The 27051-nt window shown below is 45.4% G+C and overlaps 1 protein-coding gene across 3 annotated transcripts in view; it reads right to left on the bottom strand.

The window, feature by feature from the left end:
- YDJC (YdjC chitooligosaccharide deacetylase homolog) overlaps positions 1–22002 on the bottom strand; it is a 26729-nt gene extending 4727 nt beyond the window's left edge. For 2 of the 3 annotated variants that reach the window (XR_012155139.1, XM_073313519.1), the window contains exons 1-5: positions 21714–22002; positions 19381–19559; positions 4548–4707; positions 3186–3285; positions 439–616 (exon numbers count right to left, since the gene is read on the bottom strand). Coding sequence is in view for 2 of the 3 variants with exons in the window: in XM_073313519.1 (XP_073169620.1) it covers positions 439–616; positions 3186–3285; positions 4548–4707; positions 19381–19544 (602 nt within the window). In the remaining variant the exon portion in view is untranslated. Of the gene's footprint in view, positions 1–438; positions 617–3185; positions 3286–4547; positions 4708–19380; positions 19560–19944; positions 20065–21713 lie in introns of those variants that run through there. The other variant, XM_078848999.1, reaches the window with a different exon arrangement.
- Positions 22003–27051: the final 5049 nt, after the last annotated feature.

A 27051-nucleotide genomic window follows, 5' to 3' on the forward strand; every position in this document is an offset into this window, starting at 1 on the left:
AGAGGAACAGCCGTGTTAGTCTGTATTCGCAAAAAGAAAAGGAGGACTTGTGGCACCTTAGAGACTAACCAATTTATTTGAGCATGAGCTTTCGTGAGCTACAGCTCACTTCATCAGAACACTTTCCCTCATGTCTCAGTAGGAGACTGCAGTGCCGCATGTCTACCACCACTTGGTGCTGTGGGAGGCTATAAATCAGCAGCAGCTGCAGGCCAATTACCTGATTCAAGATGGTATTTCCTATAAGTTAACCTAGTGTTTATCTCTGTGCCCTTGAGTCCAAAGGACACACAAACCATGACAGAAACTGTCCCTTTGAGGTAGGAGAATGCCTGCTCTCTCTTTCTGTAATGTTCTGCGTGGGAAGATGAAGAACATCAAGACCAGGTAAAATCTGAGTTCTTTAATGTATATATGTGATGGGTGTGTCTGTCTTACCTTATTCCATGTCTTGTAAACACATCTACTGTGTCAAGGGAATCTTTTTCCACTCCCAGATAAAAGTCCATTAGAGGTGGCTCTATCCACGCACAGCTGTGAAGGCCTGGTTCTATTGGCACACGTGTATACTTGATCCCATACTCTTCTAACACCTGGGCAAACACACGTCTAACCTCTACAAGAAAAGCCAGAGAGAATTTACAGGTAGAAATTAGGTAACTAGGAAATCGGCTCCCCTTTTCCTTTCAATTGAAAAATATAATTCCACATAGCCTTTCTCCCCCTTAAAGGGTCTTCACCTGTGGGGCGTCCCAAGACCTTCTCCCTTTACCTCCCTCCCACCCACAAAGCACAGGGTCCAAAGAATCCCATCAGCACCTGGTAAAATTACTCCACAGCCGGAGCTCTGCTACTGGCCCTGCACACGGGATGCCAGCTGTAGGCCCTGTGCCAAGGGCTCTGCTCCTGGCCCCATGCCCACTCCCAGACTTTTACCCCTGTCTGGGTCTCCCACTCCCAGAGACATGGCACTGCTCCCGGTCCTAGCTGCAGGGCAGAGGGAGGCCCGGACAGGGGTAAAGGGACTGGCTTTCAGCATCCCCACTATTAAAAGGGTTCCAGTGCACTGGCTGTGCCCCACTGATCCCATTTGTAAAATGGAAACAAAGATACTCCCCCACCTTCATAAAGCGCACTGAGATCTCTGGATCGAAAGTGCTCCACAAATACAAAGCATTATTGGCATTAGGGGCTGTTTGTACTTGAAGACATCATCAGCTTTAATATGATCTGCTAACATGGGATTTTGCAGTGGAGGCTCTTCAGGATGGATACATCCTGAGCTACTGTGACTCACATACATCCTGACCCTGGTAATAGAAGCTGGCTCTGAGTGCACCTTTATGCGTCAATTTCACCGAGTTGCTCTAAAATCACCAGCTTCCAGTGAAGTTTTCTTTTGCTGCAATGAGCTGATTGACCTAGAATGAGGCTCTGTCTCTATCTGAGGCTCTGTCTCTATCTGAATCTCTGCTGACGGGTGAAAGGTGACTCCAGTCAGGCCCTGTGATTCTGAGACTTGCTGGAAGAGTGGGGCCTGAACTGCTCTGAAGCTGGGGCTTCAAATTCCTCATCCTAGAAATAGCAGCTCTGTGGCCCACTGCCAGATCTCCCAATGTACACCTTAAAGTGAGGCTCAGCTGATCAATTACTGTTGTCCTGGGAGACTGTCAGAAGCGGAAACCTCTCCAGTCTTGTCAGCAGCTATACTCCATTTACTGCTCCCTGAAGCCAGCACCACAGCTATGGTGGATAAACAGCTTGGCTGAAACCTCCCAAAGTGCATGATATACTTCTGGGTGTTTGCATGCGAAGCTCGGGTGTTAGCACTTCAGGAGCTTTGGCACCTCCTACTGCTGCACAAAATCTAGTGTGATCAGTACAACCACTTCTCTCACCAGGCCTGGGCCGCTTGGAAGCGTAATTTGATCAGTTCTTCCTATTATAATTAAATCTTATCTTTATTGCTCTTTGTTATTATAATTAAGTATTAACAGGCAGCATTTGAGTTGTTCTGTTGGAAGGGAAGCCAGGGAAATCTCCACCCTCCGCTCAGAAGCTTGAATTTCCCTGGGTGTTTTCAGCATCTATTATCCAGACGTGTCTGGGAAACATGCAGCATAAAATGTCTTCCCGACTCCTCTCTGACTGGACTGACCACCTGCCTCTTTGAACACAGACCTCTGCACTGCATGTATGTGACAGGAAGGGGCATAGGATGGTATAGCACAGCTTCCTTCCTCCCACCCACAAATCTCTCCCCGATCCTTCTCCACCCGCTTGCTCCCCTCTGTGCCCAGCAGAGAGGGAGAAACGTAGGAGCCCTAAATGTATTGTGTGCAATTCCTGCTACTTAATTATAAGAAATGTGCTGCGGAGATCAGAAAGCTGCAGTGAATGGCAGCAAAACAACTGCTGGTTTGGGCAGGGAGTCAGAATGATTCATAGATTCAGAGCATTTAAGGCCAGAAGGGACCCTCATGATCAGCTAGTCAGATCTCCTGCATAGCAGAGGCCAGAGAGCCTTGCCATTTAAGGAGAGCCCAGCACAGATATCCGGGGGGAGAAGGGAACATGTTCAAAGGCACAAAATGTAGTCAGTCACCTAACTGCCATTTGTATTTCTGTACATCCTGCCCCATCCCTCCCCCCAAAGGATTAAAGGGTCTCTTCTTCTCATGTCATGATGCCTTTAAGCACAATCATCTCAAATGTCTGACGCTAATAAAATGCGGGGGAAAGAAACACCCAGTTATTGACAAAATTAAAACAATTTTAAGAACAAAAACCTCCCCCAACAGCATTTTAACACTCTGACTTTCAGAATGGCCAGTCAGCTGCCCGTCCCCCGCTTGACTCCAACTGTGACAGGGGCAGGGAATTAGTAGAGGAAAACCCTGCTCTGAACTGTCAGCCCTGGAAGGGAAGCTGCCATTCTAGGACCGTGAAGATCCTCAATGTTAGAGGCAGTGAAAGGGAAGTTAAATGGCAGCTGATTCAGGCACAGGAAGGATAATTTCCTCTCGTGCTGGCTGGTGACATTTCATGCTATAGTTCCTGACCAAATACCTTTGTGTGAAGGATCATTCAGCAAATCGAGAGTGGGGGTGGCGTGGGGGGTGTTCCCTCAAAGCAGAATTATCCTTAATTCTGGGGGGCTGGGAGGAATATCACCACCGCCCTACCTGGGAGAACATGAACATGCTGGTGTCCGTCCATGTGATGAGGGACATGACCTGTCAATTCACGAAAGAGGTCAACTTGTGCCGTTAGCTCCTGTTTCACCTAAATAATGAAGACAGCAGGCAGTGGGAGGGGGGGGGGAGAGGGAGAGTTGTCACTAGTGCAGAGAATAGGAGATGTCTGGTACAAGGTATTCACTGGAGTACACCCCGCCCCATCCACGACACCGTCCATTATTACTCTTGTAGGGCCTGCTCCTCGGAGGTGCTGAGCACCCTCAACTGTCAGCAAAGCCAACCCTGGACTCTACTCTGTAATTGCCAAAGGCCCTGGGTTCCCATTAGCTTTCTAGGATCAGGCCCCTAGAGCATGGTCTGTGTGCACGGGGCTATACATGGAGAGTGAGATTGTCAAAGCCACCTAAGGGAGCTGGATTTCCAGTTCCCATTAAAGTGAATGGGAAATAGGCATTCAGCTCTGACAATCTGAGCCCAACATCCCTGTATGCTCTTTGAAGCAGGCACTGCCGACTTTTCAGTCTGTGCAACGGGGCTGTCCTGGCCAGGGCCTTCAGGCACCACTGCCAGGTTCGCAGGGAAGCCTCTCCTTGAATGTGGTTATCCGTGGCTGAATGCGCAGCTCTTCACAAACAACAGGGAAGTGAAGGCTCTTGGCTTTCGCCAGCCCTTGTGTGGGTGATTCCTACCCTGACCCACCTATACACCTTAGCACAAGTTACTATGCTCCTGGGCCTCTCCTGAAGATCCACCCAGAGATGTTAAATTGTGTGGTGGCTTTGTGTTCTAGAAGAGTCACTGGGGACAAGATTGAAGCCACAAAACTTCTCTGACTTGCTACCAAAATCCTGTTGGAACACAGATGAAAACCTCTTGCACCAACCCAATGGGTTTAACATACTCTGAATCTTCAAGTTGATAACTATCAGAAGCAAACGGTTTTTCTTCAGGCAAATTAATCCTAATAAGTGCTTCTATTGCATTTCCCATGCAATGATTTCAGGACACCTTATAAACAATAATTCCTGTAAAACCCCATCCACTTAGGTAAGCGGTTATAACATAGCCGCATGTGGGGAAACCGAGGCACAGAAAAGCACTGTGACTTGCCTATAGTCACAAGGCAGATCTAGGAGTAGAACCCAGAGCGCCTGCCTGCCAGGCTCCTGCTCCAACTACAAGACAATAGTCTCCAACACAGGCCATGTTAATTCTGGAGCTCACCCTGAGCTCTGACCTCGAGAAGCTTTCCACATGATCTATGGATGAGTAATAAAGCAAAATGATTCTAGGGAAAGTTATGTCAATAGAAAGTGTTTGGGTAGCGTCAGCTGCTTTTTCTCCCACCTCTGACATTTTCAGGAGACCTTTTGCTAGAACTGTCCTGAATCCCATCTTTCCGTGGAAGAATCCGTCTTTGTTCAGCAGGGAGGAGTTCTTCTTGAGTGCCTTGCTGACAGGAGAGCCCTCGGACAGGTTGGCGTGCAGACCTATTGGAATGTTATGCCTAGAATATGAACAAAAGGCTGGTTAAGTTTCACCTTCCTGTAGCCAGTGGGCAAAATCCTAGTTAAGGAGCTGGATTTATGTGGAGGGGTTTCAGAGTCTCTTTTCATCATGAAATTTAGAGTTGCTTCTCCTCTGGAAAGCGAGGCAGAGCAAGATGCTGAACAAGAGTAGATCCTCTCCAGGGATCACTCCTGTGTTGTCTGCTGGGAGACAATCTAATAGGTCCCTTCCACCTCAAATGTCTTTGATTCTGTGCGACACAATGGCAGGAACAGAAGCAATGAAACATCATGGGCCAAACTCTGCCCTGCTGTAACTCCATTGTAGTGAATTTGGCCCTCATCACCCTGCTTCTGACAGCAGTTCATTGGTATTTTCATAGACAATGCATCTAGAGATGGAGTTTATTACATTAAAAATATGTTGTTTACGGGATATTCCAGGTTTGCCTGACAGCTTATTTTTAAGATGCCCTTTGATAAAATCCAGTTATAGACAGCACATAAGACCTATACAGTAGATATTATGGTAACAGTGCAAGCTACGAATGTATGGTAAGAAACCCCAGCGTTTAAGGGCAACTCAGTTCAACAGGCTGAATTTATGATCACAGACAGTGCCCAGGTCTTCTGTTTATGTACAAAAACAATTGCTGACTGAACAACATGGATGGTGTTGTACGAATTAGCACTTCTCTCTATTAGAGAAGGATGGTAACAGCAGAGAGTTGGCAGAGGATAAATGCAAAGCCTACACTTAAATAACAGCAAGGGTCTGTCTTAATAACTGGATTAAAAATTAACAAAAGCCAGCAGATCTCTTAAAATGTAATTTACTGAAATGCTTTGCATAGCAATTACACTTTCTTGCTCAGTGTTTATTATGGTTTCCCCTACAATGAATATAGGAACCACAAGTGCTCAGATATGTTGTTTGTTTCTCTGTTGCCTCTGGAAATGCTTCTGTGTTGGCCTAATTCTGCTTTGAAACGCCTCCCAGAGCTATTCCTGGGTCTCCTGTAGACCCACGAAGGGGCGGAGGACTAATATAGCGCCTTTCTCACTAGCTCTGCTGCAACACGGCTGCCGTGTTCGAGCACTACCAGCCTCTGAGTGGCCGCTTTGAGGGACTTTGCCACTGCACCTTCATACTTTAAAACGGTCGGGTTTGCAACCATTTAAATCCCACCTTTCATGTGACCTTTACACGTAGGTGCTGCAAAGGGCAGTAGGAACTCTCGGGCATGATGGATTCCAGAACAAAGCTGGCAAAAGTTAACTTATTATTTCAAAACTCCACATGCCAGCCAGCCCCACTCCTGGGTTCCCCAGTGTGTCCTGCCTTCCATAAGCCCCACTTTTAAACTACTTGGGGCAGCAGTACTGGTGTCAGCTACATTGGGTGCCCTAGTGTGGACAGGGCTCCGGCTCCAGCAGCTGTTTCCAGCCACATGCTCTGAGCACATTTACCTGACATGGTGCTAAAAACAGCTGCTGGAGCCAGAGAACCTTCTCCACAAGGGCCCCAATTCAGTTAATACCAATGCAGCTGAACCTACCTGGGAACTTCGTTACCATTCCCTGGTGTAGCGATGCGTATGGGGTTTGATCTTTCCCCGTGACAGGGCACTCGATGGGGCTGGAATACTTACAGTGGATATTCTGTATGGTTTGCCATGTGGGAGTTTTCTAGTTGTCGGGGAGGGAAAGCCTGAAGAAAGGCTCTAGAGCAGTGGTCCTCAAAGCTGGTCTGCCGCTTATTCAGGGAAAGCCCCTGGTGCATCAGACCGGTTTGTTTACCTGCCGCATCCACAGGTTCGGCCGATAGCGGCTCCCACTGGCCATGGTTCACTGCTCCAGGCCAATAGGGGCTGTGGGAAGTGGTGCGGGCCAAGGGACATGCTGGCCGCCCTTCCCGCAGCCCCCATTGGCCTGGAGCAGCGAACCGCGGCCAGTGGGAGCCACGATGGGCTGAACCTGCGGACGCGGCAGGTAAACAAACCGGTCTGGCGTGCCAGGGGCTTTCCCTAAACAAGAGGTGGACCAGCTTTGAGAACCACTGCTCTAGAGGCCACAGGATCCATAGGGAATACAAAGGACAGTCCCCTGGATCGTGGGGAATCCATGAGCACATCCTGCTCCCAACTCTGTTGCTTCTTGGCTTCCCTTCCCCTCAGCAGATATGCTGAAGTCACAAGGTTAAGAGAGCTGGGCTTGTTTTCATGGTAAAAGGAGGCTTTGAGGTAACTTCAGAGCATGTTCCAAAACTTTGGCTAAGATCAGTTGAACATCTGGTAAGTCCTCTATTGAGGAGCTAAATTCTGCTCTGGCAAAGGGATTGACCCTCTGCTCTTGTAGATCTCTAACTCTATAGTCCTCTGAGGGGTATGGATAACATGTCCTCTTCCTGTCCTACCTGTGTGTGTTTTCTTTGGGATACCATAAGCCATTTAATGCTGAGTCCCTGCATGTATTCAGCAACAGATGCTCTGCAGTGGATGGTGTTCCTAACAATTCCAACGCTGGGGACAGATACTCTCCCACATTTATTAAACTGGACGCAAAACACAAGCAAAAGTAGCATTTTGGCAGTGATCTGCACTGCCGCAAGGGAGACAGGGTTCTGTTCCTGACCCCAGGCACGCTTCATCCAGGTCAGTGGGGTACAGGTGTATGGAGGGAACAACACCAGGGAGGGAACACTGACCCAGTGGGCACTGAAGTCTATAGGAGCGGCCTCCAATGGGCATTACTTCTACAGGCTGCAGTGCTTCTCAGCACTGAACAGGAACCTCTCCAGCCACTGATGAGCTATACAAACGGAAAAGGATGGTGAAAGCTAAGATATGTGGGGAGGATCCCCAAGACTCACGTCCATTAGGAACAGGGAGGGACAATCGGTTTGAGCATTGGCCTGCTAAACCCAGGGTTGTGAGTTCAATCCTTGAGGGGGCCATTCAGGGATCGGGGCAAAAACTGGGGATTGGTCCTGCTTTGAGCAGGGGGTTGGACTAGATGACCTCCTGAGGTCCCTTCCAACCCTGATACTCTAGGATTCTATGAACCCTGACCCTTCCTTAGAAGAAAGCTTCCAGCCTGAGGCAGATAACGTCTCACACCTACAAAGTAGCAATACTGTACTCTTGCATGGCTCTTTACAAAGGAGGGGAGGGATTGTTATCCTCACTGCACTGATTGACACACAGAGACAATAACTTGTCCAACTAACCCTAACCCACCCACCCCCCGTGTAGACCAGGGCTTGGTCTCTAAATCGATTTTACCCAAGGTGTTAAGCAACAATCACAATTCTATGATCAGTTGACTGAGACCTGCAACTGTATGTTTACAAGATTGTCTTGATAATCTCTGAGTAATAGAGAGAGAGGCAACAGCTGTGCAGCATCAGGGTTTAACTAAATTGTGATAAACAAAGCCAAAAAAACACAATTTCTGTGAACTCAGACACACACCATGACAAATAACCAATGGGGCTATCCACAGGAATCAGGCAAGGAGGATTTAGTAGTTTGATTGTAATCTGCTTGGGGCAGATTTCTAATCTGTTTTGTGTTCTGTACCACACTGAGCATATTGTCAGCACTCAATAATGGGACAGCATCCAGCTTCTCCTGAGTGAAGGGTAACTGTCAAAGCCAGCCCACTGGCTGTGTTCTCAAAAACCACAATCCAAATCAGGAGTAGAGAGAGGAGAATGCACTCTTGTGGGAAATGCAAACAAGGGAGGGGAATAAACCAGGTAAATGAATCATTGGAATAGTTTCCTTTTCAAGGATCTGTTGTTTCTCAGTGTGAGTACTCTAAGCAAATGTTCCTGCTGAAACAATTGACCTACCGCAATCACAGTAAATGCTGAGTTCAGAATATAGTTGAGTATCTCTGGTTACTGGGAGCTTCATGCATAACTGCATTAAACTTGTTGTTAACAGATCCATCAGCTTCCTGAACAGTCCTGACCAGCCATATGCTGGGCCCAGTGCAAAACTTGGGATTCATTCTTTGAGACCAGTATCTTCAGTTGTTTTGAACTCCTAGCTGGGAATCTTGAAGGGATCTTCCTAGGCCCTTACACAGAGCTCTTGCTTTAAGCTGTATGTCATCGAATAGCAGTGCTGCTGGGTGAATTCTATTCTTTTCCTTTATAAGTAAATGGATCTCTGTTTGCATCCTGTTTATATCCCTACCTTGGAAACTACCAGCTGGCTGGGCTTGTCAGCTTGTATTAAAAGTGGTGACATGATGAAGATAGAAATATCTGCATACAGATGTCACGTTCATAAATATCAGTGTCTGACACCAGGGAAAGCAATGCTATGCCATGCAATGCTTACAAGAACTTGTGCCAGCAGAGCACCTCCGGATTTCAGCTTGCCAAATAGATTCATAGATATTAAGGTCAGAAGGGACCATTTTGATCATCTAGTCCGACCTCCTGCACAACGCAGGCCACAGAATCTCTCTCACCAACCCACTCCTGCAAAAAACCTCTCACCTATGTCTGAGCTATTGAAGTCTTCAAATCGTGGTTTAAAGACTTCAAGGAGCAGAGAATCCTCCAGCAAGTGACCCGTGCCCCATGCTACAGAGGAAGGTGAAAAACCTCCAGGGCCTCTTCCAATCTGCCCTGGAGGAAAATTCCTTCCCAACCCCAAATATGGCCATCAGCTAAACCCTGAGCATATGGGCAAGATTCACCAGCCAGATACCCAGGAAAGAATTTTCTGTAGTAACTCAGATCCCACCCCATCTAACACATTTACACAAAAAAGTTTGTTGCATAAGAGTTAGTCACTCTGACAAACACTCCCTCTGACAAACTTCAAGAGCTGGTCAAAGAACACATCTAATTGTCATGCATCTTGTTCTTGTTTTTCTTCCCATTATTTCTGATTCCAAGGCCTTATATACAGAGACAAGGCTTCTTAGGTCTGATCTACATTAAAAACTTTTGTTGGTATAGTAATGTTGGTTAGGGGTATAGTTTTATTAGGACACTTTTATATTGGCAAAAGCCCTCAAGCAGATGCAAAAGAAGTCCTTTTGCCGTATAGGTAACTTCATGTTAGGGGGAGGTTTAGATTGGATATTAGGAAAAACTTTTTCACTAGGAGGGTGGTGAAACACTGGAATGCGTTACCTAGGGAGGTGGTAGAATCTCCTTCCTTAGAGGTTTTTAAGGTCAGGCTTGACAAAGCCCTGGCTGGGATGATTTAACTGGGAATTGGTCCTGCTTTGAGCAGGGGGTTGGACTAGATGACCTTCTGGGGTCCCTTCCAACCCTGATATTCTATGATTCTATGTGGGGCGCTTGTATAAGCTATGCTGGTAAAAGCACTCTTTTGTTGGAGTAATCAGATACCAATTACCTGAATGAAATAAACTACAGCAGTAAAAGTACACTTTTGCTGGTATAAGCTGCGCTTACAGTAGGAGGGTTTGCTGGAATAGCTATCCCAATAAACCCTATCTAGGGGAAGGTCACTGGCGGGCCCTCAAGGCAAGCCAGGCTCAGCCTTCTCTGTCACATGGTAGCTAGCCCCTGGCTGATAGTGATGTGGCCATTTAATGATCATTAGTGATCCCAGCTGCAGGGAATCATGAACTGCTACTTACACAGAGCTAGGAGTTCAGTGGGGAGAGGGTGGATTGCAGAGCAGGGTCCAGCACCTGTGGGGGTAGAAGCTCTGAGCTAGGGCTTAACCAGGGACAAAGATAGGTAGAAGGGCCCCAGGGGGTAGGTTAGGCTCCTGTGTGGGAAGTCCTGAGCTAGGTCTGACAAGAGTAGGGAGATGTCTAGGGGAACCTGCCAGGCAGGCAGTGAGGGAAAACCCTGCTCAGACCAGAAGTAACGAAGGAAGAACTCCGCAGGAGTAGGTCAGGCTCCTGGGAGGGAGACCTGAGGAAGGGCCCATAGAAACACTGCAATGGAGCCTGAGGGCAGAAGAATTATTATTTGGATATTTAGCTTGGACTATCAGTTGGACCTTGTGCTACCCGAGAAGGGGACTGAACTTTATGACTTGGCCAGAGGGCTGAGCCACAAGAGACCTGGTGAGAGGCAGACAGCTTCCAGGAGGCACTGGAGACAAGGGCCCCTTCCAGCATTGCACCCTGATGCAAGAGGGTGCTCCAGAGGCTGAGTACAATAACTCGCAGGCAGACAAGGCCTTATACTGTGCAGCCCCCCCTTCATTCAATGGTTGGGTCATCACAACTCACTGAGGAAGTGAGGGCGATGCAGTTTAGCAGTCAGATGAGAGTGTGGAGGGAGCAGCAGAAATACTTCCAGATTAGGTGAATGTCAAGCAGGAGGATCAGAATGAAGTCACTGTTTACACACACGTTTTGCAATTAGCACTGATGGGAAAGGAAGTGAAAATGGAGGGCAATTACATGTGGTTTGGTTCGAATTTTTCTTCTAAATGTACCCAGATGCGGTAGAGTTTGTGCAACCAACATTCTACATCTGAGCTATAAAAACAAATGAGAGTAGGGAAGACTATCAACTTCCATTTCACAATGTTTCATTTTTTTCATCAAATGTTTTGGTTTAAGCAGCACATAAGAGATAAGGGACACTGATGTTCAGTCACCACTGAACTGACAAAAGAATGAAGAAAATACTGTGGAAAGCATTTAAAAGGCCCTTCTATCTCCAGCAAAGATAAGATGTTGGAATCTATCTATGAAGGGCAATAAAATAACCGTAGCAGGTCTAAGTCTCCATTCCTACGAAATGCTGGTGATACTGGTGCAGTTGCAATTCAGGGTGATCAATAAATCTTTTTACGAGTGTCCCACAACGAGCTAAGGGAAAGAAGATATTAAAGTTGTTTTTTCAAGTCTTGCAACATCCTGGCCTTGTTCTGATCACCCACAAACCTGCTGCAACACACAGCTGGTCCTACTGAATCAGCAGAGGGGGCAGGGAATTCCCCTTAAGTGTACCTCAGTTCCTTAGATATTTTTATGTCTCACTGGGTGATTGATACACTGAAACCTGCACTCAGGGCCGTTTCCAATAAGCAAGCCTTGTCTTCAGAGGTATCTTTAAAACATCCCCAAGCTTTCCAGCGTGAACTAAGTTGACCTTCAGTGAAAGTCCTGTGTACATCAGGCAACCAAGTTTTGTTGGCCCATTGGGTGGCTGTCTTAAGCCAGGCTTCTTTGTGCTTTTTTTAATATAACTTTGCAAGAACACCCAATAACCTACTGTGGCTGTGAAGGTGTCTTCAGCTGGGGCATGATGGAAGGTGCCACATTAGACTGGGAGCCAAGATTCAGAGCAGGATATAATGAGGGGCCTAACAAGGGGAAAAGATGTTTCAAACTTTGTATGTGTTGACTCCCAGGGGCATTCAGGTTATATATTTCTTTTCAGACTACTAGACCAGCATCTTATTTCTTTGAGGTTGTATTTATTCAGCTTTTTAAAACCTGCAAACATGGCTGCAGACTAGTGTCTTGTGAGCTATGGAACAAAGAAGAGCAGTACAAAGTAAGCCAAGCAGCACTGAAAACTGACAAGCTAAGTGTTGTGAGACAAAACCTGAACACAACCCCAACAGTGGTATAAAACCCCACATATGCAAAGGAATTTCCCATGTGCAAACCAAGACTTTAATCAGAAAAATACAAATGAAAATTGGGAATTGTTTAAGAACACTTTACTAGATGCCCCAAAGCCACAATCCCACAATTGAGGAAGAAGGCTATACTGATTAAAAAAAACAACCTGGTTTAGAGGAGATGTGAAAGCAGCTATAAAAATGCAACAACTGGAAGAAAGGGGAAGTTGACAGTAATTAATATAAATCAGAAACTAGGAATTTTAGAAAACTGATAAGGGAAGCAAAGGGACACAAGGAGAGATGTATGGCCAGCAGAGTTAAGGACAATAAGCAGGTTTTTTTTAAGCATATGAGGAACAAAAAGAATCCTAACAATGGTATTGGTCCATTACTAGATAGAAATGATAGAATTATCATTAATAATGCTGAAAATGCAGAAGTGTTCAATAAATATTTGTTCTGTATTTAGGGGAAAAACAGATGACGTAGTCATATCATATGATAACATTATTTCCATTCTACTAGTATGTCAAAGGATGTTAAACAGCAGCTACTAAAGTTAGACATTTTTAAATCAACGAGTTGAAATAAACTTGCATCCAAGAGTTTTAAAGAGCTCGCTCAGGAGCTCACTGGACTGTCCGGGCTGATATTCAATAAGTCTTGGAACACCAGAGAAGTTCCAGAAAACTGGAGGAAAGCTAATGTTGTGCAGTACTTTAAAAGGGTAAATGGGATGACCAGAATAATTGTAGGCCTGTCAGTCTGACCTCAATCCCAGGCAAAATTATGGAGCAGCTGACATGGGACTCAATTAATAAATAAAGGAGGGTAATATAATTAATGCTGATCAACATGGGTTTATAGAAAACAGATCCCGTCTAACTAACATGATCTTTTTCTTTTTTGTAAGACTACAAGTTTTGTTGAGAAAGGTAATAGTGTTGATGTAACAGACTTACAGACTAATATAAGGTATTTGACTTTGATACCATATGACATTCTGATTAAAAAACTAGAAAGATATACATTTAACATGGCACACATTAAATGCATTAAAAGCTGGCTAATTAGTGGGTCTCAAAATGTAATTGTAAATAGGAAATCATCATCATTAAACAGGTGTATTTCTAGTGGGGTCCTGCAAGGATCATGGTTCTTGTACCTACACTAGTTAACATTTTTATTAATGATTTGGAAGAAAACATCAAATCATCACTGATAAAGTTTGCAGATGACACAAAAATTGGGAACGTGGTAAATAATGAAGAGGCCAGGTCACGGATAGAGAGTGATCTGGATCAGTTACTAAAATGTGCACAAGCTAACAGTCTGTGTTTAATTACATCTAAATGTAAATGTATACATCTTGGAACAAAGAATGTAGGCCTTATATACATGATGAGGGACTCAAGCAGTGAATCTGAAAAAGATTTGGGGGATGGCGTAGATAATCAACTGACCATCGGTTCCCAAGGCAACATTGTGGCCAAAACGGCTAATGCAGTCCTTGGATGCACAAACAGGGGAATCTCACATAGGACTAGGGAGGTTATTTTACCTCTGTATTTGGCACTGGGTGACCGCTGTTGGAATACTGTGTCCAGTTCTGGTGTCCCCAGTTCAAGAACAATGTTGAAAAATTGAAGAGGGTTCAGAGTAAAGCCACGAGACTGATTAAGGGATTAGAAAAAATGCCTTATAGTGACAGACTCAAGGAGCTCCATTGATTTAGTTTAACAAAGAGAAGGCGAAGAGGTGATGTGATTACAGTGTATAAGTACCTACATGGGGAATAAATATTTAATAATGGGCTCTTCAGTCTAGCAGAGAAAGACAGAACATGATCTGATGGCTGAAAGTTGAAGCTAGAGAAATTCAGACTGGAAATAAGGTGTACATATTTAACACAGACAATAATTAATCATTGGAACACTTTACCAAGGGTTGTGGTGGACTCTCCATCACTGACAATTTTTAAATCAAGATTGGATGTTTTTCTAAAAGATATCCTATAGGAATTATTTTGGGGAAGTTCCATGGCCTGTGTTAGACAGGAGGTCAGACTAGATGATCACAACAGTCCCTTGTGGCCTTGGAATGGATAATCCCAGCCAGAGATTCAGTGAAAGTGAGGGTAGGATCTGCAAAGCAATGCTGTGAGGGATGGGAAACCTGATATTTGCCAAGTTGTCCATCTCAACACTGCACAATTCTGACTGCAAAGGCGCTGCAAGTTAACATTACCCAGGGCAGCCCTGCCTTGTGCATGGGACTAATTATGTGCTGGCTGTTTGGCTCACAAAGGCTGCAGGTGCTTGGGGGAAAACACAAGTCATCTGTCCCCATTGTGGATGGCCTGGGACAGAGACTGTCTAAATACTTCCATACTCAGAACTACCGATGGCTGAAGCAGCTCCTCTTGTCAAAGTGCAGGGTATAGCAGTTTCCCGGAGACGCCACTGACAGCTCCCGCTTCTCTGCAGCGGGGTTTCACCCATGCTCACTGATCCTTACAACACTAAGGAATGTGTGCAGATCCATGCGCATCTAAGAGCAACACTTCACTACAGACTTTTGCAGATGCTGAATACCTGCACAGAGACTTCCCCCAAAGTTTTCTGAGGCAGGAGGCCATGCAGTACAGCTCCGCAGCAAATAAGGCTGAATGCTGGTATTCCTTGCATGGGGGCTCAGGGACTATATGAGTGGCTGGAGAACAGCCAGACAGGGGACACTGTGGGAAGGCAAAGATCTACATCCGGATGTTGAAAGCTGGCGGGGGAGTTGGTATTTTTATTTTTTTGCTGCTGTTTGCCACACTCTACAGTCTCTTGTTTTGCTTTATAGTAGCTAATTTCTGCTGAGGGGCCCAACCACAGCATAAGGCAACCTATGGTGTTCCAAAGGAGGCCTAGCAAAGTGGTGGTGAAGTGAAGTCTAGGATGACACACACTTCACCATCACCGGGCTTGTCTGAACAAATACTTAGTTTGCAGCAAGCTGGGGTGTGAATCTGCTGTGCGTGAAGTTTCATGTGAACCCTGCTGACGCTCACTAATAGTTCCCTAGTGTACTTTGATCTACTCCTGTGTCAAACCACAATAGATCAAAGTGCACTACGGAGCTCTTATTGCATGGCTGCGGACACACAGTCTGCAGCAGGATACATTCACACCTCAGCTAGCCATGACCTAAGTATTCATTTAGACAAATCCATAGTGTGGCACAAAAAGAAACTAATTCCCATCAGAAGGGTTTTTACTCCTACCATTTCAGTGCAGGATGGGATGCTTAAGAAGTGGCGTCATTCTGAAAGGAGATATCTGAGAGAGAGAAGAGCCCTCATTTATTTGTATTCATAGTTAAGCTTTGCCTGCATCTGATAAATTTGAGGCCAGTTACTTTAAGGCTCCTCTAAATCCAAAGCTAATTTCAAAATGGATAAGTGCCTCACCAATATTGTTGCCCATTCTCAGGCTGAAAACCTCACTATGGAATTCAGGTTGCAAATATTTGCCAGTTACTTCATGGGCTGGGATGGAACCCAGGAAAGAATGTTGTAGTTTTCTCCCCAAAAGCCAGAGCATTGAAAAGCCACAAAATTCATAGTAAAGCTTAAACTTCAAAATCTCCAAACACGAGAGAGTCACTCAGACAATAGGGATTTCCTGCACCTGGCATTGTGGGATGTCAAAATTTTGGTGCAGGATTTACTAAGGACTTTAAGAAGGTCACAGCCTCAAGGTTGTTTAAAATCAGATTTCTGACAGAAAGCTGGCTTGAGCCTTTATATTAGAGCTGCTAGTATCTCAATCGGCAGAGACAGATAAAAGGGTTCATTTACATAATCAGATGCTACATTTATTGTGGCAACAAGCAAAAACGCTACCTGAATTTGGCTCTCCTCTGCGAGTTAACACTTTGGAGCCTTATAAACAATAAGATCCTACAAACATCTATGCATATGAATAACATTGCATTAGATAGGTTTCAGAGTAGCAGCTGTGTTAGTCTGTATCCACAAAAAGAAAAGGAGTACTTGTGGCACCTTAGAGACTAACAAATTTATTTGAGCATAAGCTTTTGTGAGCTACAGCTCACTTTATCTTATGCATTCCTGATAGATTTCCACTCCATACGGCTAAATGCAGTGCCTTGCATAATGACAGGTTTCAGAGTAGCAGCCGTGTTAGTCTGTATTCGCAAAAAGAAAAGGAGGACTTGTGGCACCTTAGAGACTAACAAATTTATTTGAGCATAAGCTTTTGTGAGCTACAGGCATCCGATGAAGTGAGCTGTAGCTCATGAAAGGTTATGCTCAAATAAATTTGTTAGTCTCTAAGGTGCCACAAATCCTCCTTTTCTTATTGCATTAGATGGGACTACCAAAGCTGCTTAAAGTTACTCATATGTGTAAGTGTTTGCAAGACCTGGGCTACAGTTATTCCGTATTAAAATGTTTCCCAGGCCACCCAGCTTGTTTTCCCAGAAGTGATTTAAATCAATTTCACACGTTTAGAATCCAAAACAATCCCTGTTTGTGCTAATAAAATAAGGGAGGGGAAAGGAGGGCTGTAGTTTGTACTGGCAAATGGCCCTCCAACCCTGCTCTAGAACACTTAGTCAGCTGACAGTATAAATGCTGTGACCTGGATTTAGTCATGCCTTTTAAAACTGCACTCACATGGTCTACTTTCTGAATACAGAAGTATAAGTAATCAGAAACTAGGCCAGGTGGAGTCTATATTTAAAAACCTGCCGGAGAGTAGGGCTGGAAAGTACAGTTATATATAGTAGACTATTACCAGAGTGCCAGGGTTTAAAGCTTTTCATGATATAGCTGTATCTTGGGAAAGTGTTCACTTAACCTCACTGTTTTACATGATTTTTTTGATTTACTAATAAGCAGGCCTCTAGGTTACATTTCCCCCTGACACTTCCTTCTGCCTGATCTGCTCTCCTGTCAGCAGTAGCATATAATTTCTAACAACAGACAAACCTACCACTAATAATTGGTCTCTTGTAGGCAGAGAGGCGATGGACTGAAGGGGCCTGGAGGCCTTTCCCTTAGAGAAAGTCCCTAGCTCAGGGTTGATGTATGATAGTGGGAAACCTGCCCTGGTGCCACCTATGATCTGTTGCTAGAAGATCAGTCTGTAGGGCTGCCAATTGGACCCCTTCTCTGATGGCCAAATTCACTGAAGACATTCTTGTCTTTAAAATATGACTACAGTTATACACACCATGCAAAACACACATGCCACACTCCAAGCATATCCAAACCTCTTCCAAAGGCGGCTTTGGATGTGCACTGAGAACTAGCATGAAGTTCCCAATATAAAGTTGTCACCCGTGAACAACTGGAGTTGGGAAATGGGACACAAGGTTTCAGAGTCCCAGCAGAGCCCGCTTTTTAGTCTACACAGTGCTTTCAAGGTCCAGCTCACCGAGTTGCTCACTGTTTCAGGAAGTACTTCTCTTTCCAAGTGCTAACCCAGTCTGGAGCTGCGGTATAAGCTGGCTTTTACCTTCTAAATGAGTTACAAGTAATATTTCATATTAAAGGATTTGCTGGGTTAGTCCAGGAGCCCTGAACATACCGTGTGATGTGATACAGAGCCAAGTGTGACAGCATCTCTTAAAGAGCCCCTGCAGTAATCAGGAATATATAAAATAAGTTAGGTACCTGACACCCCAAACTTCTTTTTGTGTGTGTGTTTTTTATTAATGGTTTTACAAAACCTAATATGAGTAAAATGCTTTCATGACTATTAAAAACTATGGTTTTTTGGTTGGAATTGCACAGGTTTGCAACCCAAACATTGCAAAATTGTACTAGTGTCTGAGAACCAGAGAGAGTGAAACCCGCTAGTTTATTTTCAGTGGCCAAGCTGAGTGAAATGCAAAAAGTAAACAAACAGCATAAATAGTAAAAATAAGTGAGATGTTTAAAATTCATTCAGTTCTAATAATCTAGGGTGTAAGCAGTTCAGTAAGGACATTTGCTTTTTAAAGCGTGGTGGTGTCCCTTGAAGTGCTCTGGAAAGCAAGAGACCAACAAACCCAGACTGTGCCAATGAAAGAAATAACTATCAGTATAATCTCCATTCCACCCCCCATACATGTGAGGGGGGAAAAATGTGCAAAGTAGTGGCTAAGAGAAATCAGAACCATTTAGGATACATCTACACTGCAATTAAAAACAACTCAGGCTTGTGGGGCTCGGGCTACGGGGCTGTTTAATTGCAGTGCAGCTGTTCAAGTTCTGGCTGAAGCCCAGGCTCTGGGATCCCAGGAGAGGGAGGTCATGGAGTTCAAGCTCCAGCCTGAGCCCAAACATCTACACTGCAATGCAACAGTCCCTTAGCATGAGCCTGAGTCAGCTGACCCGGGGCAGCCGCAGGTGTTGAACTGCAGTGTGGACGTACCCTTAGAGTAACGTTTGCAGATGAGTATACTTTGTTTGACTATGTTAATAAAGCAGTGTTGCAGCTGAGTCAGTCCCAGTATATTAGAGACAAGGTGGGTCAGGTTGGTAATATCTCTTATTAGATCAACTTCTGTTGGTGAATGTGCATAACACCTTCAAAAGATGAGCCTGAGAGCTTAAATTCATAACTGTGCTAGACACTAAAAATCATGGACTGGATAGACACTGAATGTATGGCTCATTACAACAATCTGTAATCCACTAACCCTCCCTTGTCCTACAACTGCAGTCAAATTACTGCCCACTTGACCTTGAATGGACTCTTGCAACGTGTTAACTTCTTATGTAACAAGATGTTACAACTAAATAGAAGGTGTGACACTCTGAGTACCTTCCCAGACCTGAAGAACAGCTCTGTGTAAGCTTGAAAACTTCTCTTCACCAACAGAAGTTGGACTAACAATTTATATTACCTCACCCACCTTGTCTCTCTATGCTCTAGCTCTAGTTTTCCTGCCCAAGTCTGGGAAAGTGGAGTTTTTCCATTTGGCTATAAATGTTATGAATTCACTGAACGTCACAGTCTGGGCTCTGCTCGTACGGCCTGCAGAGGCTGCTCGTGAAGGGGACCAAAGTAAGTAGCTTACCTTCTCGCCAGTTGTGCTGCATCTGGTGCAGCGCTGCCATTGACCAGAAGGGAAACATTGGAAACTGCTCCAGCCAGGAAACACTCCACGATTCCTTGGTTCCTCTTTGGGCAGTAGCCAAAGTCATCTCCGGTTACAATTAACTTCACTCTGGCCTGAAGCATCCTTAGGGGTCAGCCCTGACAGGAAATCAAAGGAGACAAAATCAAAGCAATGAACGCTGCAGCACATTAAAAGGCTACAGGAAAAGGCAGGATCAGTATATATGAATGAGAAAGAGAGAGAGAGAGAGAGAGAGAATAGAGAAATGAATCAAAAAGTGACTCCGCCTCCTGCCAGATCTGCTGCTCCACCTTAGCTGTTTACAATGGTAATGACGAATATACTGGCAGGGCTAGTTTCATTTCACTGTAATTGTGGCTCTCACTCACAGTACTCTGCCCCTCCCTCAGTGCCAAGATCAGCCTCCTTCACTTTTCTATTCAGGGAAGGAAGGAATGTCATGCTATATTACCCAGCTGGATTAAGAGTAGTTTTTTCCAGTTTAACAGGTCACTGATTTACCTAATGATTTAAATGACTGATGGTACATCAAGGTTCAGAACCCTCTGGTTTCTGGACTCCATCATATTGAGCAGCTAGCTTACAGTATCTGAAGAGAAGAAACATCAGGAATGCAGAGCTCAGACAATCCTAGAAGAAACTAAACCATTAGTCTATGTTAAAAGATGGACTTCTTCCAATAGCCAAATCTCAATAAAAGTCCAGTACGAAGAAGGTACATGCTGGTTCCTGGTTCTGCATAGGCTGTCTGAATTCTGCAGCTATTCCACAGAAGCAGCTTACATTCTCCCACATCAGGGTTTCAAAAAGGCATCACATTTGGTATTTTTTCAAGTAAAACAGTGGACAAGGGAAAGAGGTTAGAGTCTTAATTTCCTCACACTGCCTCTCCCTTTCCAATTTGCACGCCTCCTCTTTTGAAGAATAAGCAAGATTCCTTCACATCGGTATTTGCACGTTCCTGTCACACAGATCTGAGGCTCATTTAACTGTTGAGCATACGGTGTTTGTTCGGCATTGGACACCCAGGAAGCTAGAGCTTTCCTGCTTCACCAGAAAAAGCTCTGAGAGCACAGCGCCCCTTGGGAAGTCAATCAGACCCTCTTTTTTTTTGCACCCCGGCTATTGTTCTTCCTTTCGTCTTTCCAGTTAGAAGCGGTTCATCGTCTGTCCTTCTTCTTCTGAGCTGGGACTCCAGCAGCAGTAAGGAAGCTGCTGTGCATGCGCTGAGAACAAGCAGGAAGTGTGGCACAGTGCCTCCAACAGAGAGAAGTGAGCTATTTATATACTCCACACAGTGTTTGCTTATGGAGAGGGTAAGAGACCTAGAATTCATAACAGCAGCCCAAAATCAATAGGGCAGAAAGCAACTGGCTGAAGCAAGAGCGTGCTTGTCTCGTTTTCTAAGTGATTTTTCAGTATAATCCATCTGCTTTATTCACAGGGCCATGCTGCCTTTGCTCGTAGATCATATAAAAATATAGCCACAAACCACCCCCAATTGGAGCTAAGATGACCAGAGAGCAAGTGTTAAAAATCGGGATGGGAGTGGGGAGTAATAGGTGCCTATATAAGAAAAAGCCTCAAATATTGGGACTGTCCCTATAAAATCGGGACATCTGCTCACCCTAATTGGAGCACTTAACTCTGTCTGCTACAATATTTCATGACAAGGATTCCTAAAGGCAGGGTCGTTGCGATCCCATTTGTGGAATGACAGCAACTGCCCTGATCCCCCTGAAACAACCAGGAGCAGGGGAGGTCGCCTCCTGGGGCAAGGATGGGACGCCCTGAAGAAGACAGACAGGCACCAAAAAGCCCTTGGTCAATCAGTGATGGGAGGGCTTCTGACCCCTGCAAGCTGCTGTTAGACCCCCTAAGGTCCTGGGGTGAAGGTGTGGCCCTCATGATTTCCTGGCTCGTCCCTGACTTAAGCCGCCTGTTGCCGGAAGGCTCCCCAGCCCCGCGACTCCACGGCACAACCCGGGAGCCGGGCTCTCTGCCAGCTGCCCCAGGGATGCCCCGCACTAAGCAAAGGGGGGCCCCCACCCTGCAGGGGGGCTCCCGCTCCCCGGAGCGCCGCCCCCGGCCCCGGCCCCGGCCCCGGCCCCGACAGCCAGCGCCGGGCCCTTCAGCTAGAGTCCAACACGCTGCGGCGTCCACAGGGGCCAGCCCCGAGCTGCGGCCGCCTCCCTCCCCTTGAACGCCGGAGGCCGGCGGCTGCTCCCTCCCGCTCGCCCCCCGGGCGCGGGGGGGGCCCCCGGACTCACCCATCATGAAGCGCCCGCCCAGCCCCTGGCGGCAGCAGCTGCTGCTGCGGCCTCCACCACACGCTCCCGAGCCAGGCGCCCCGGCCGCGCCGCACAGAGCCGCTGGGGCTCGCGTGGTGAAGGCGGGCGGCGGCTCGGATGTCGAGGGGCCTGCTGCAGCTGGGGCACCCACGGCTCAGCAGGCCGTAAAAAGAGGGATGGACCCGGTGCACTGGAGTGATTGGCAGGCGGCGCTTAATTTGTGCCAGGGCCGAGCCCCGGCACCTCTAGGGCTTGGCAGGTCATAGCCCCCGCACCTCTGGGCTTGCTGAATGGGGGGGGGAATGTTCGAGCCCCATCGCATCTTTCCTTGCAAATTAAGCTTTGGATGCTTGCGGGGCGGGGGGGTCTGATATGGCGCCACTGTTGTATGCGCAGTCGTTGTAGCCCAGTGTGTGCCAGGATATTAGAGTGACAAGGTGGGTGAGGTCATACCTTTTTGTGGACCAACTTCTGTTGGTGAGGGAGACAAGCTGTCAAGCCACAGGCAGAACTCACAGCACAGGTGAAGGGATTGTTTCGCATCAGTAGTTAGCAGAGATTATTAGGGACCATTCCAGGTAGAGGGGCCAGTTAATACCTCCATCCATTTCATCCTCACCCGTAACAGTTTTACAATCAACAGCAAACACTTTATCCAAACCATGGCCATAGACATAGGAACTAAGATGGCTTCCCAATATGCCAGCCTCTTCCCGGGCCACCTTGAAGAAGAATTTCTAAACAAATGCACCATATAACCAGTGATATATCTGAGATACATCAATGATATTTTCATCCTCTGGACAGACAACTTAAACTCCCTCATAGATTTCCACTTCAACAACCAACTCACATCCATTAAACTCTCTCTGGAGCACTCCCACACTAACATCAACTTCCTGGACACCACAATCAGCTTCAACAATGGAACCCTACAGACAACTATATACAAGAAACCCACAGATCACCACACCTACCTTCATAGATGCACTAACTGCCCCGAACACACCAAGAAATCTGTTATCCACAGCCATATCACAAAATATGCTCTGAGGAGAAAGTCCAAGATATACCTTAACACACTTAAAACCACTTTCACCATACAAGGACACTCCACCAGAGAAGTAGATTGCATCATGGAATAGGCCACCCAAATACCCTAAGAAAACCTGCTTCAATACAGAAATAAAACCCCCTCTGCCTACATACCCCTAGTTGTTGCCTACCACCTCACACTGGAACCCCTACAGGATATCATCAAACACCTACAACCCTTACTTGATGGGGACCCCATCCTGAAAGAAATCTTTGCTGAACCCCTGTTTCTGTCCTTGAGACAACCCCCCAATTTCTCCAAGCTCATCATCAGAAGCAAGCTCCCGACAGATCAGGACACAACTCAGAGCAGCACCAGACCCTGGCAGAACAACAGATGCAAAACCTGCAGACATATTGCCACTCCTACAATGATCCACACCCCCAAACAAAACACCTTTCAAGATCCATGGGTCCTAAACATGCCTATCACAACATGTGGTATACCTCTTCCAGTGCACTAAATGCCCCAATAACAACTATGTGGGTGAAACCAGACAATCACTATGCTCTTGAATGAACACACACAGGAAAATGATAAAACACAAAAACACCGTATCACCTGTGCGTGAACATTTTTCACAAAGCGATTTCTGTATATCTGACCTGTCAGTCCTCATCCTCAGAGGAAACTGGCACAACACTTTCAAAAGATGAGCCTGGGAGCTTAATTTCATGACTGTGCCAGACATAAAAAATCATGGACTGAACAGAGACACTGGATTTTATTAAGATGATGTTTAAAAAAAGTGAATAGTACAAAGTTGAAGCATAAAAGTTTCTTGTTATCAGGAAATAACGTACAGATTATCAAGGGGTGCGAAGTTCAGTTTAGGATCGGATGGCGTAAGGAATACATAATCTGTTGTTGGATCATATTAAAGAAGTTCTGTATTAAAATCACAAATGAGTTTGATTCCCCATAGTTTAAATTCCAGGGTATTACTAATTAAGAGGTCTCTTGGTTTTTGGTACTGTTTCTCTCCCTCTATGTGTGAAACTTGCAAGCTGCTAATTGTGTTAGTACATTCTAAGACAGAGTCTATTCTCAAAGCAATTCTTTGTAACAACAACTACTCACACGGAGAGAGACTCAAAGCAATACTCTGTAACAACAGAAACAGCACCCAGAGACTCCCCGACCTTTTGTTGTATTCATCTCGCTTTGTTAACAATTGTGATTAAAATAGAGATAGAGGATGTATGTGGATGGATGCTTGGTGTGGATAATAACTGAATGATCAGTTTGGTGCCAGCCTAAGAATACAGTGTCCATCAGCTGAAGAAGGCGTCAAGTGGAAATAACCAGAGGACCCCCGGAGGGCAGACTGGAATCCACCCAACAGCCTCAAGAATGGGAGAACCAAAGAACAAGATAACATCTGGCAGCACGGAGCCGTCAGGAATGTGCCATCTGCTGATTGATTCAGCAACAGCATGATGAAGCAATTCCCATAGACTGGCATAGGAAGAAATTCCTATAAAAATGGACTCTAGAAAGTGAGAACTTTGGGGTCTGATTCTGCAAACCAACTTCCAGGAGCGTCAGATGAGCATCTGACAAGGCCCTGCTCCCTCCTCATGTCCAGGCCACCTGGCCAGTGGCTTGGCATGAGCAACTCTAAGGCTGGTAACTATGATAACAACCTTGAAGTACCTGTGTGTGTGTGTGTATGAATGAATGTGTGAATAAATATGAGATTGAATGGAATGTTATAGCTATAACTAACTGCTTACTATGATTCTTTCTGTATTCACAATAAATGTGGCATTTTGCCTTTTCCCCTTTAATAAGATCCTGCTGGTTTTTATTTTATTGGTATAACACTGTAATATTCCTGATTGGGGGTAAAAGGTTGATGGGTCAAACTACAGACATTGAGATATGAGGGTATGTTGTTCATATAATGGCTATGTTCAGGTGTGGCATATAATGAGTGGATACAGTGATGAGGATGGATTTACCCCCTCATTTGATGAGATTTAATGTTCAGTGAGTTTATGGTTTCAGTTCATATGGTCCAATGTACAAAGTCTCTCAGTCCCTTTCTCGTAGTCGCAGCACAATGTCGCTCCGGCTCACACCTCCTGGTACTGTCGGTGGCCGGTGACGTGTTTGATGTAGATGTCCCTGGACCATCGGATCATGTCCGAGACCATGAGGTGCCGCATGAGCCGTGCATAGAGTTGACTGATCCTGCAGGTACGCAGCACACGCTTGTTGCAGGGGTCCCAGGCACCCAGGGCTCCAACGATCAGGGCATCTATCTGTACCTCATAGCCCTTCACTCTCAGGATGTCGACTACAACAACATATAACCCACTAACCCCCTCTTTTTGTCCTGTGACAGCAAAGGTATTAACAGGCCACTCTACCTTGAATGGTCTCTTACAATATGTGTGAACTACTTTTCCTTAACAATCTGTTCCACCTTGGATTTTGTTTTGACCTGGGGAGTTCCTTTCCCACACCTGAAGTAGAGCTCTTCATGGCTGGAAAGCTTGTCTCTCTCTCTCACCATTGGAAGTTGGTCCAATAAAAGATATTTTATTTACCTTGTGACTGTTGGTGGGCATTTCCATAGAGCTCATTGCCATAGTACCTGAGAATGCCAGGTGTCCTTATTTATACCAAAAGGGCGGGGTGTTCCTAACCCAGCACCATGGTACGAGAGGGCAAGAAGATGGGATGGTATTATTACCAAACTTTACTCCTGAAACTAGAAAACACAGGCACCTCTCCTGCTTTCCTGCTTTGTTATAAATGCAAAACTCAGTTTACATTTATGCAAAGATGCACTAAAATGCTGGATGTTTCCACGGACCTTGGTCTAATTTTTTTTTCCACAGCTGAACCTAGGGCTGATTTATGGTTTCACATCAGTTTGCATCGTTGTACACTTTGTCACAAAACTAGTTGAAATGCTCTGGTTTCAGCTGAGTTTTGTGTTGCATTCTCAGGTTAATGAGAACCTGAATCCCATCAGTAGAAAATGCATGTTATTCAGAATGAAAGAAAACCCCATTGGATCAACTACTCTGGGCTTCCTAGAGAAAATCCAACTGTCCAAACTGTTCAACAATAAAGCAGGTAGGTCCCCAAATGCTGTGCTGATTGAGGCCTCACTCCTCGCCATCTGCTAAACTCTACAGGTCCACTAAGATCCATGAAACTGAAGCTCTTGTGAGCTAAATCAACCAACCAATTACCAAGAAAACCGGAGTTATCTGAATCCTCACATTTACAAAGGTCTTAGGTGTCCTGTGAGACATTCATAAAACTGAGGTTCTACTGTATTTAATATTTTCTGTATGACCTTGGTGTATATTTCCCCCTGTTGCACCCCAACATGCCCCGATGGATTCAAATACAAAACTATTCCCAAACACAGCCTTACCATGCCTGGGAAGCACTTAGATACTACAGTAATGAGTGGTATAGAAAACCCTGACATAGACAGATAGGTAGAATATCCTTCTCTCCCAGACAAAATGCCCACAACACTCACCATACAAAGAGATGATTCCCTTTCTCAGACCTACTGGTGAGGTTAGATTTGTACCTGCAGCTGTAAATGGCATGACTAGTGCAATCACACAAGATGTTTTCTTTTGTTTCCCCAGTGTAAAATTAATCAAAATCTTTTTTCACTGGCACCATTTGGTTCATGAATTGCCAGGGTAGCTGCTCAGTCCTGTTTTTTACTTACCTTTGTCTGTTTGCAGCTCTGAGTTTAGGTGTTGATCTAGAGCTGAAATCCAATCCAATTGACCTTGACCAGGAAGTGCCTAAGATTCTTATCCTGGGATGAGGAGGGGCATTGGGTGGAATAGATAAGTCGTCTGGGAGGACATAGTTTAGATCACAAGCTTCACAATTTAGTATTGGATTCAGGCCTATCTCTTATGTTGCATGTAAAATCCTGTTTCTCTGGGCTTTTAACTGCTTCTTTTCCTTAATACAGGGAGAAAAAAGGTTTAATAGATTGTGTGAATAGTCCCAAAAATGTATTATCAATGTTCTCAACTATGAAGGTAGAGGACCAAGTTTCATCAATGTTCAGTGAGCCTCATCTCAGTTGTTAGGATTGTCCCTAAATGTTCAGACTACGGCTGTACTCTTCTTGCATAGGCCAGAAGAAGAAGTAGCATGGTTAAGTAGAGTAGCTGGTGTTGGACTAGGGCAGGGATTCTCAAACTGGAGGTCAGGACCCCTTAGGGG

Source organism: Lepidochelys kempii, chromosome 15, assembly GCF_965140285.1.
Source record: "Lepidochelys kempii isolate rLepKem1 chromosome 15, rLepKem1.hap1, whole genome shotgun sequence".
NCBI lineage: Eukaryota > Metazoa > Chordata > Testudines > Cheloniidae > Lepidochelys > Lepidochelys kempii.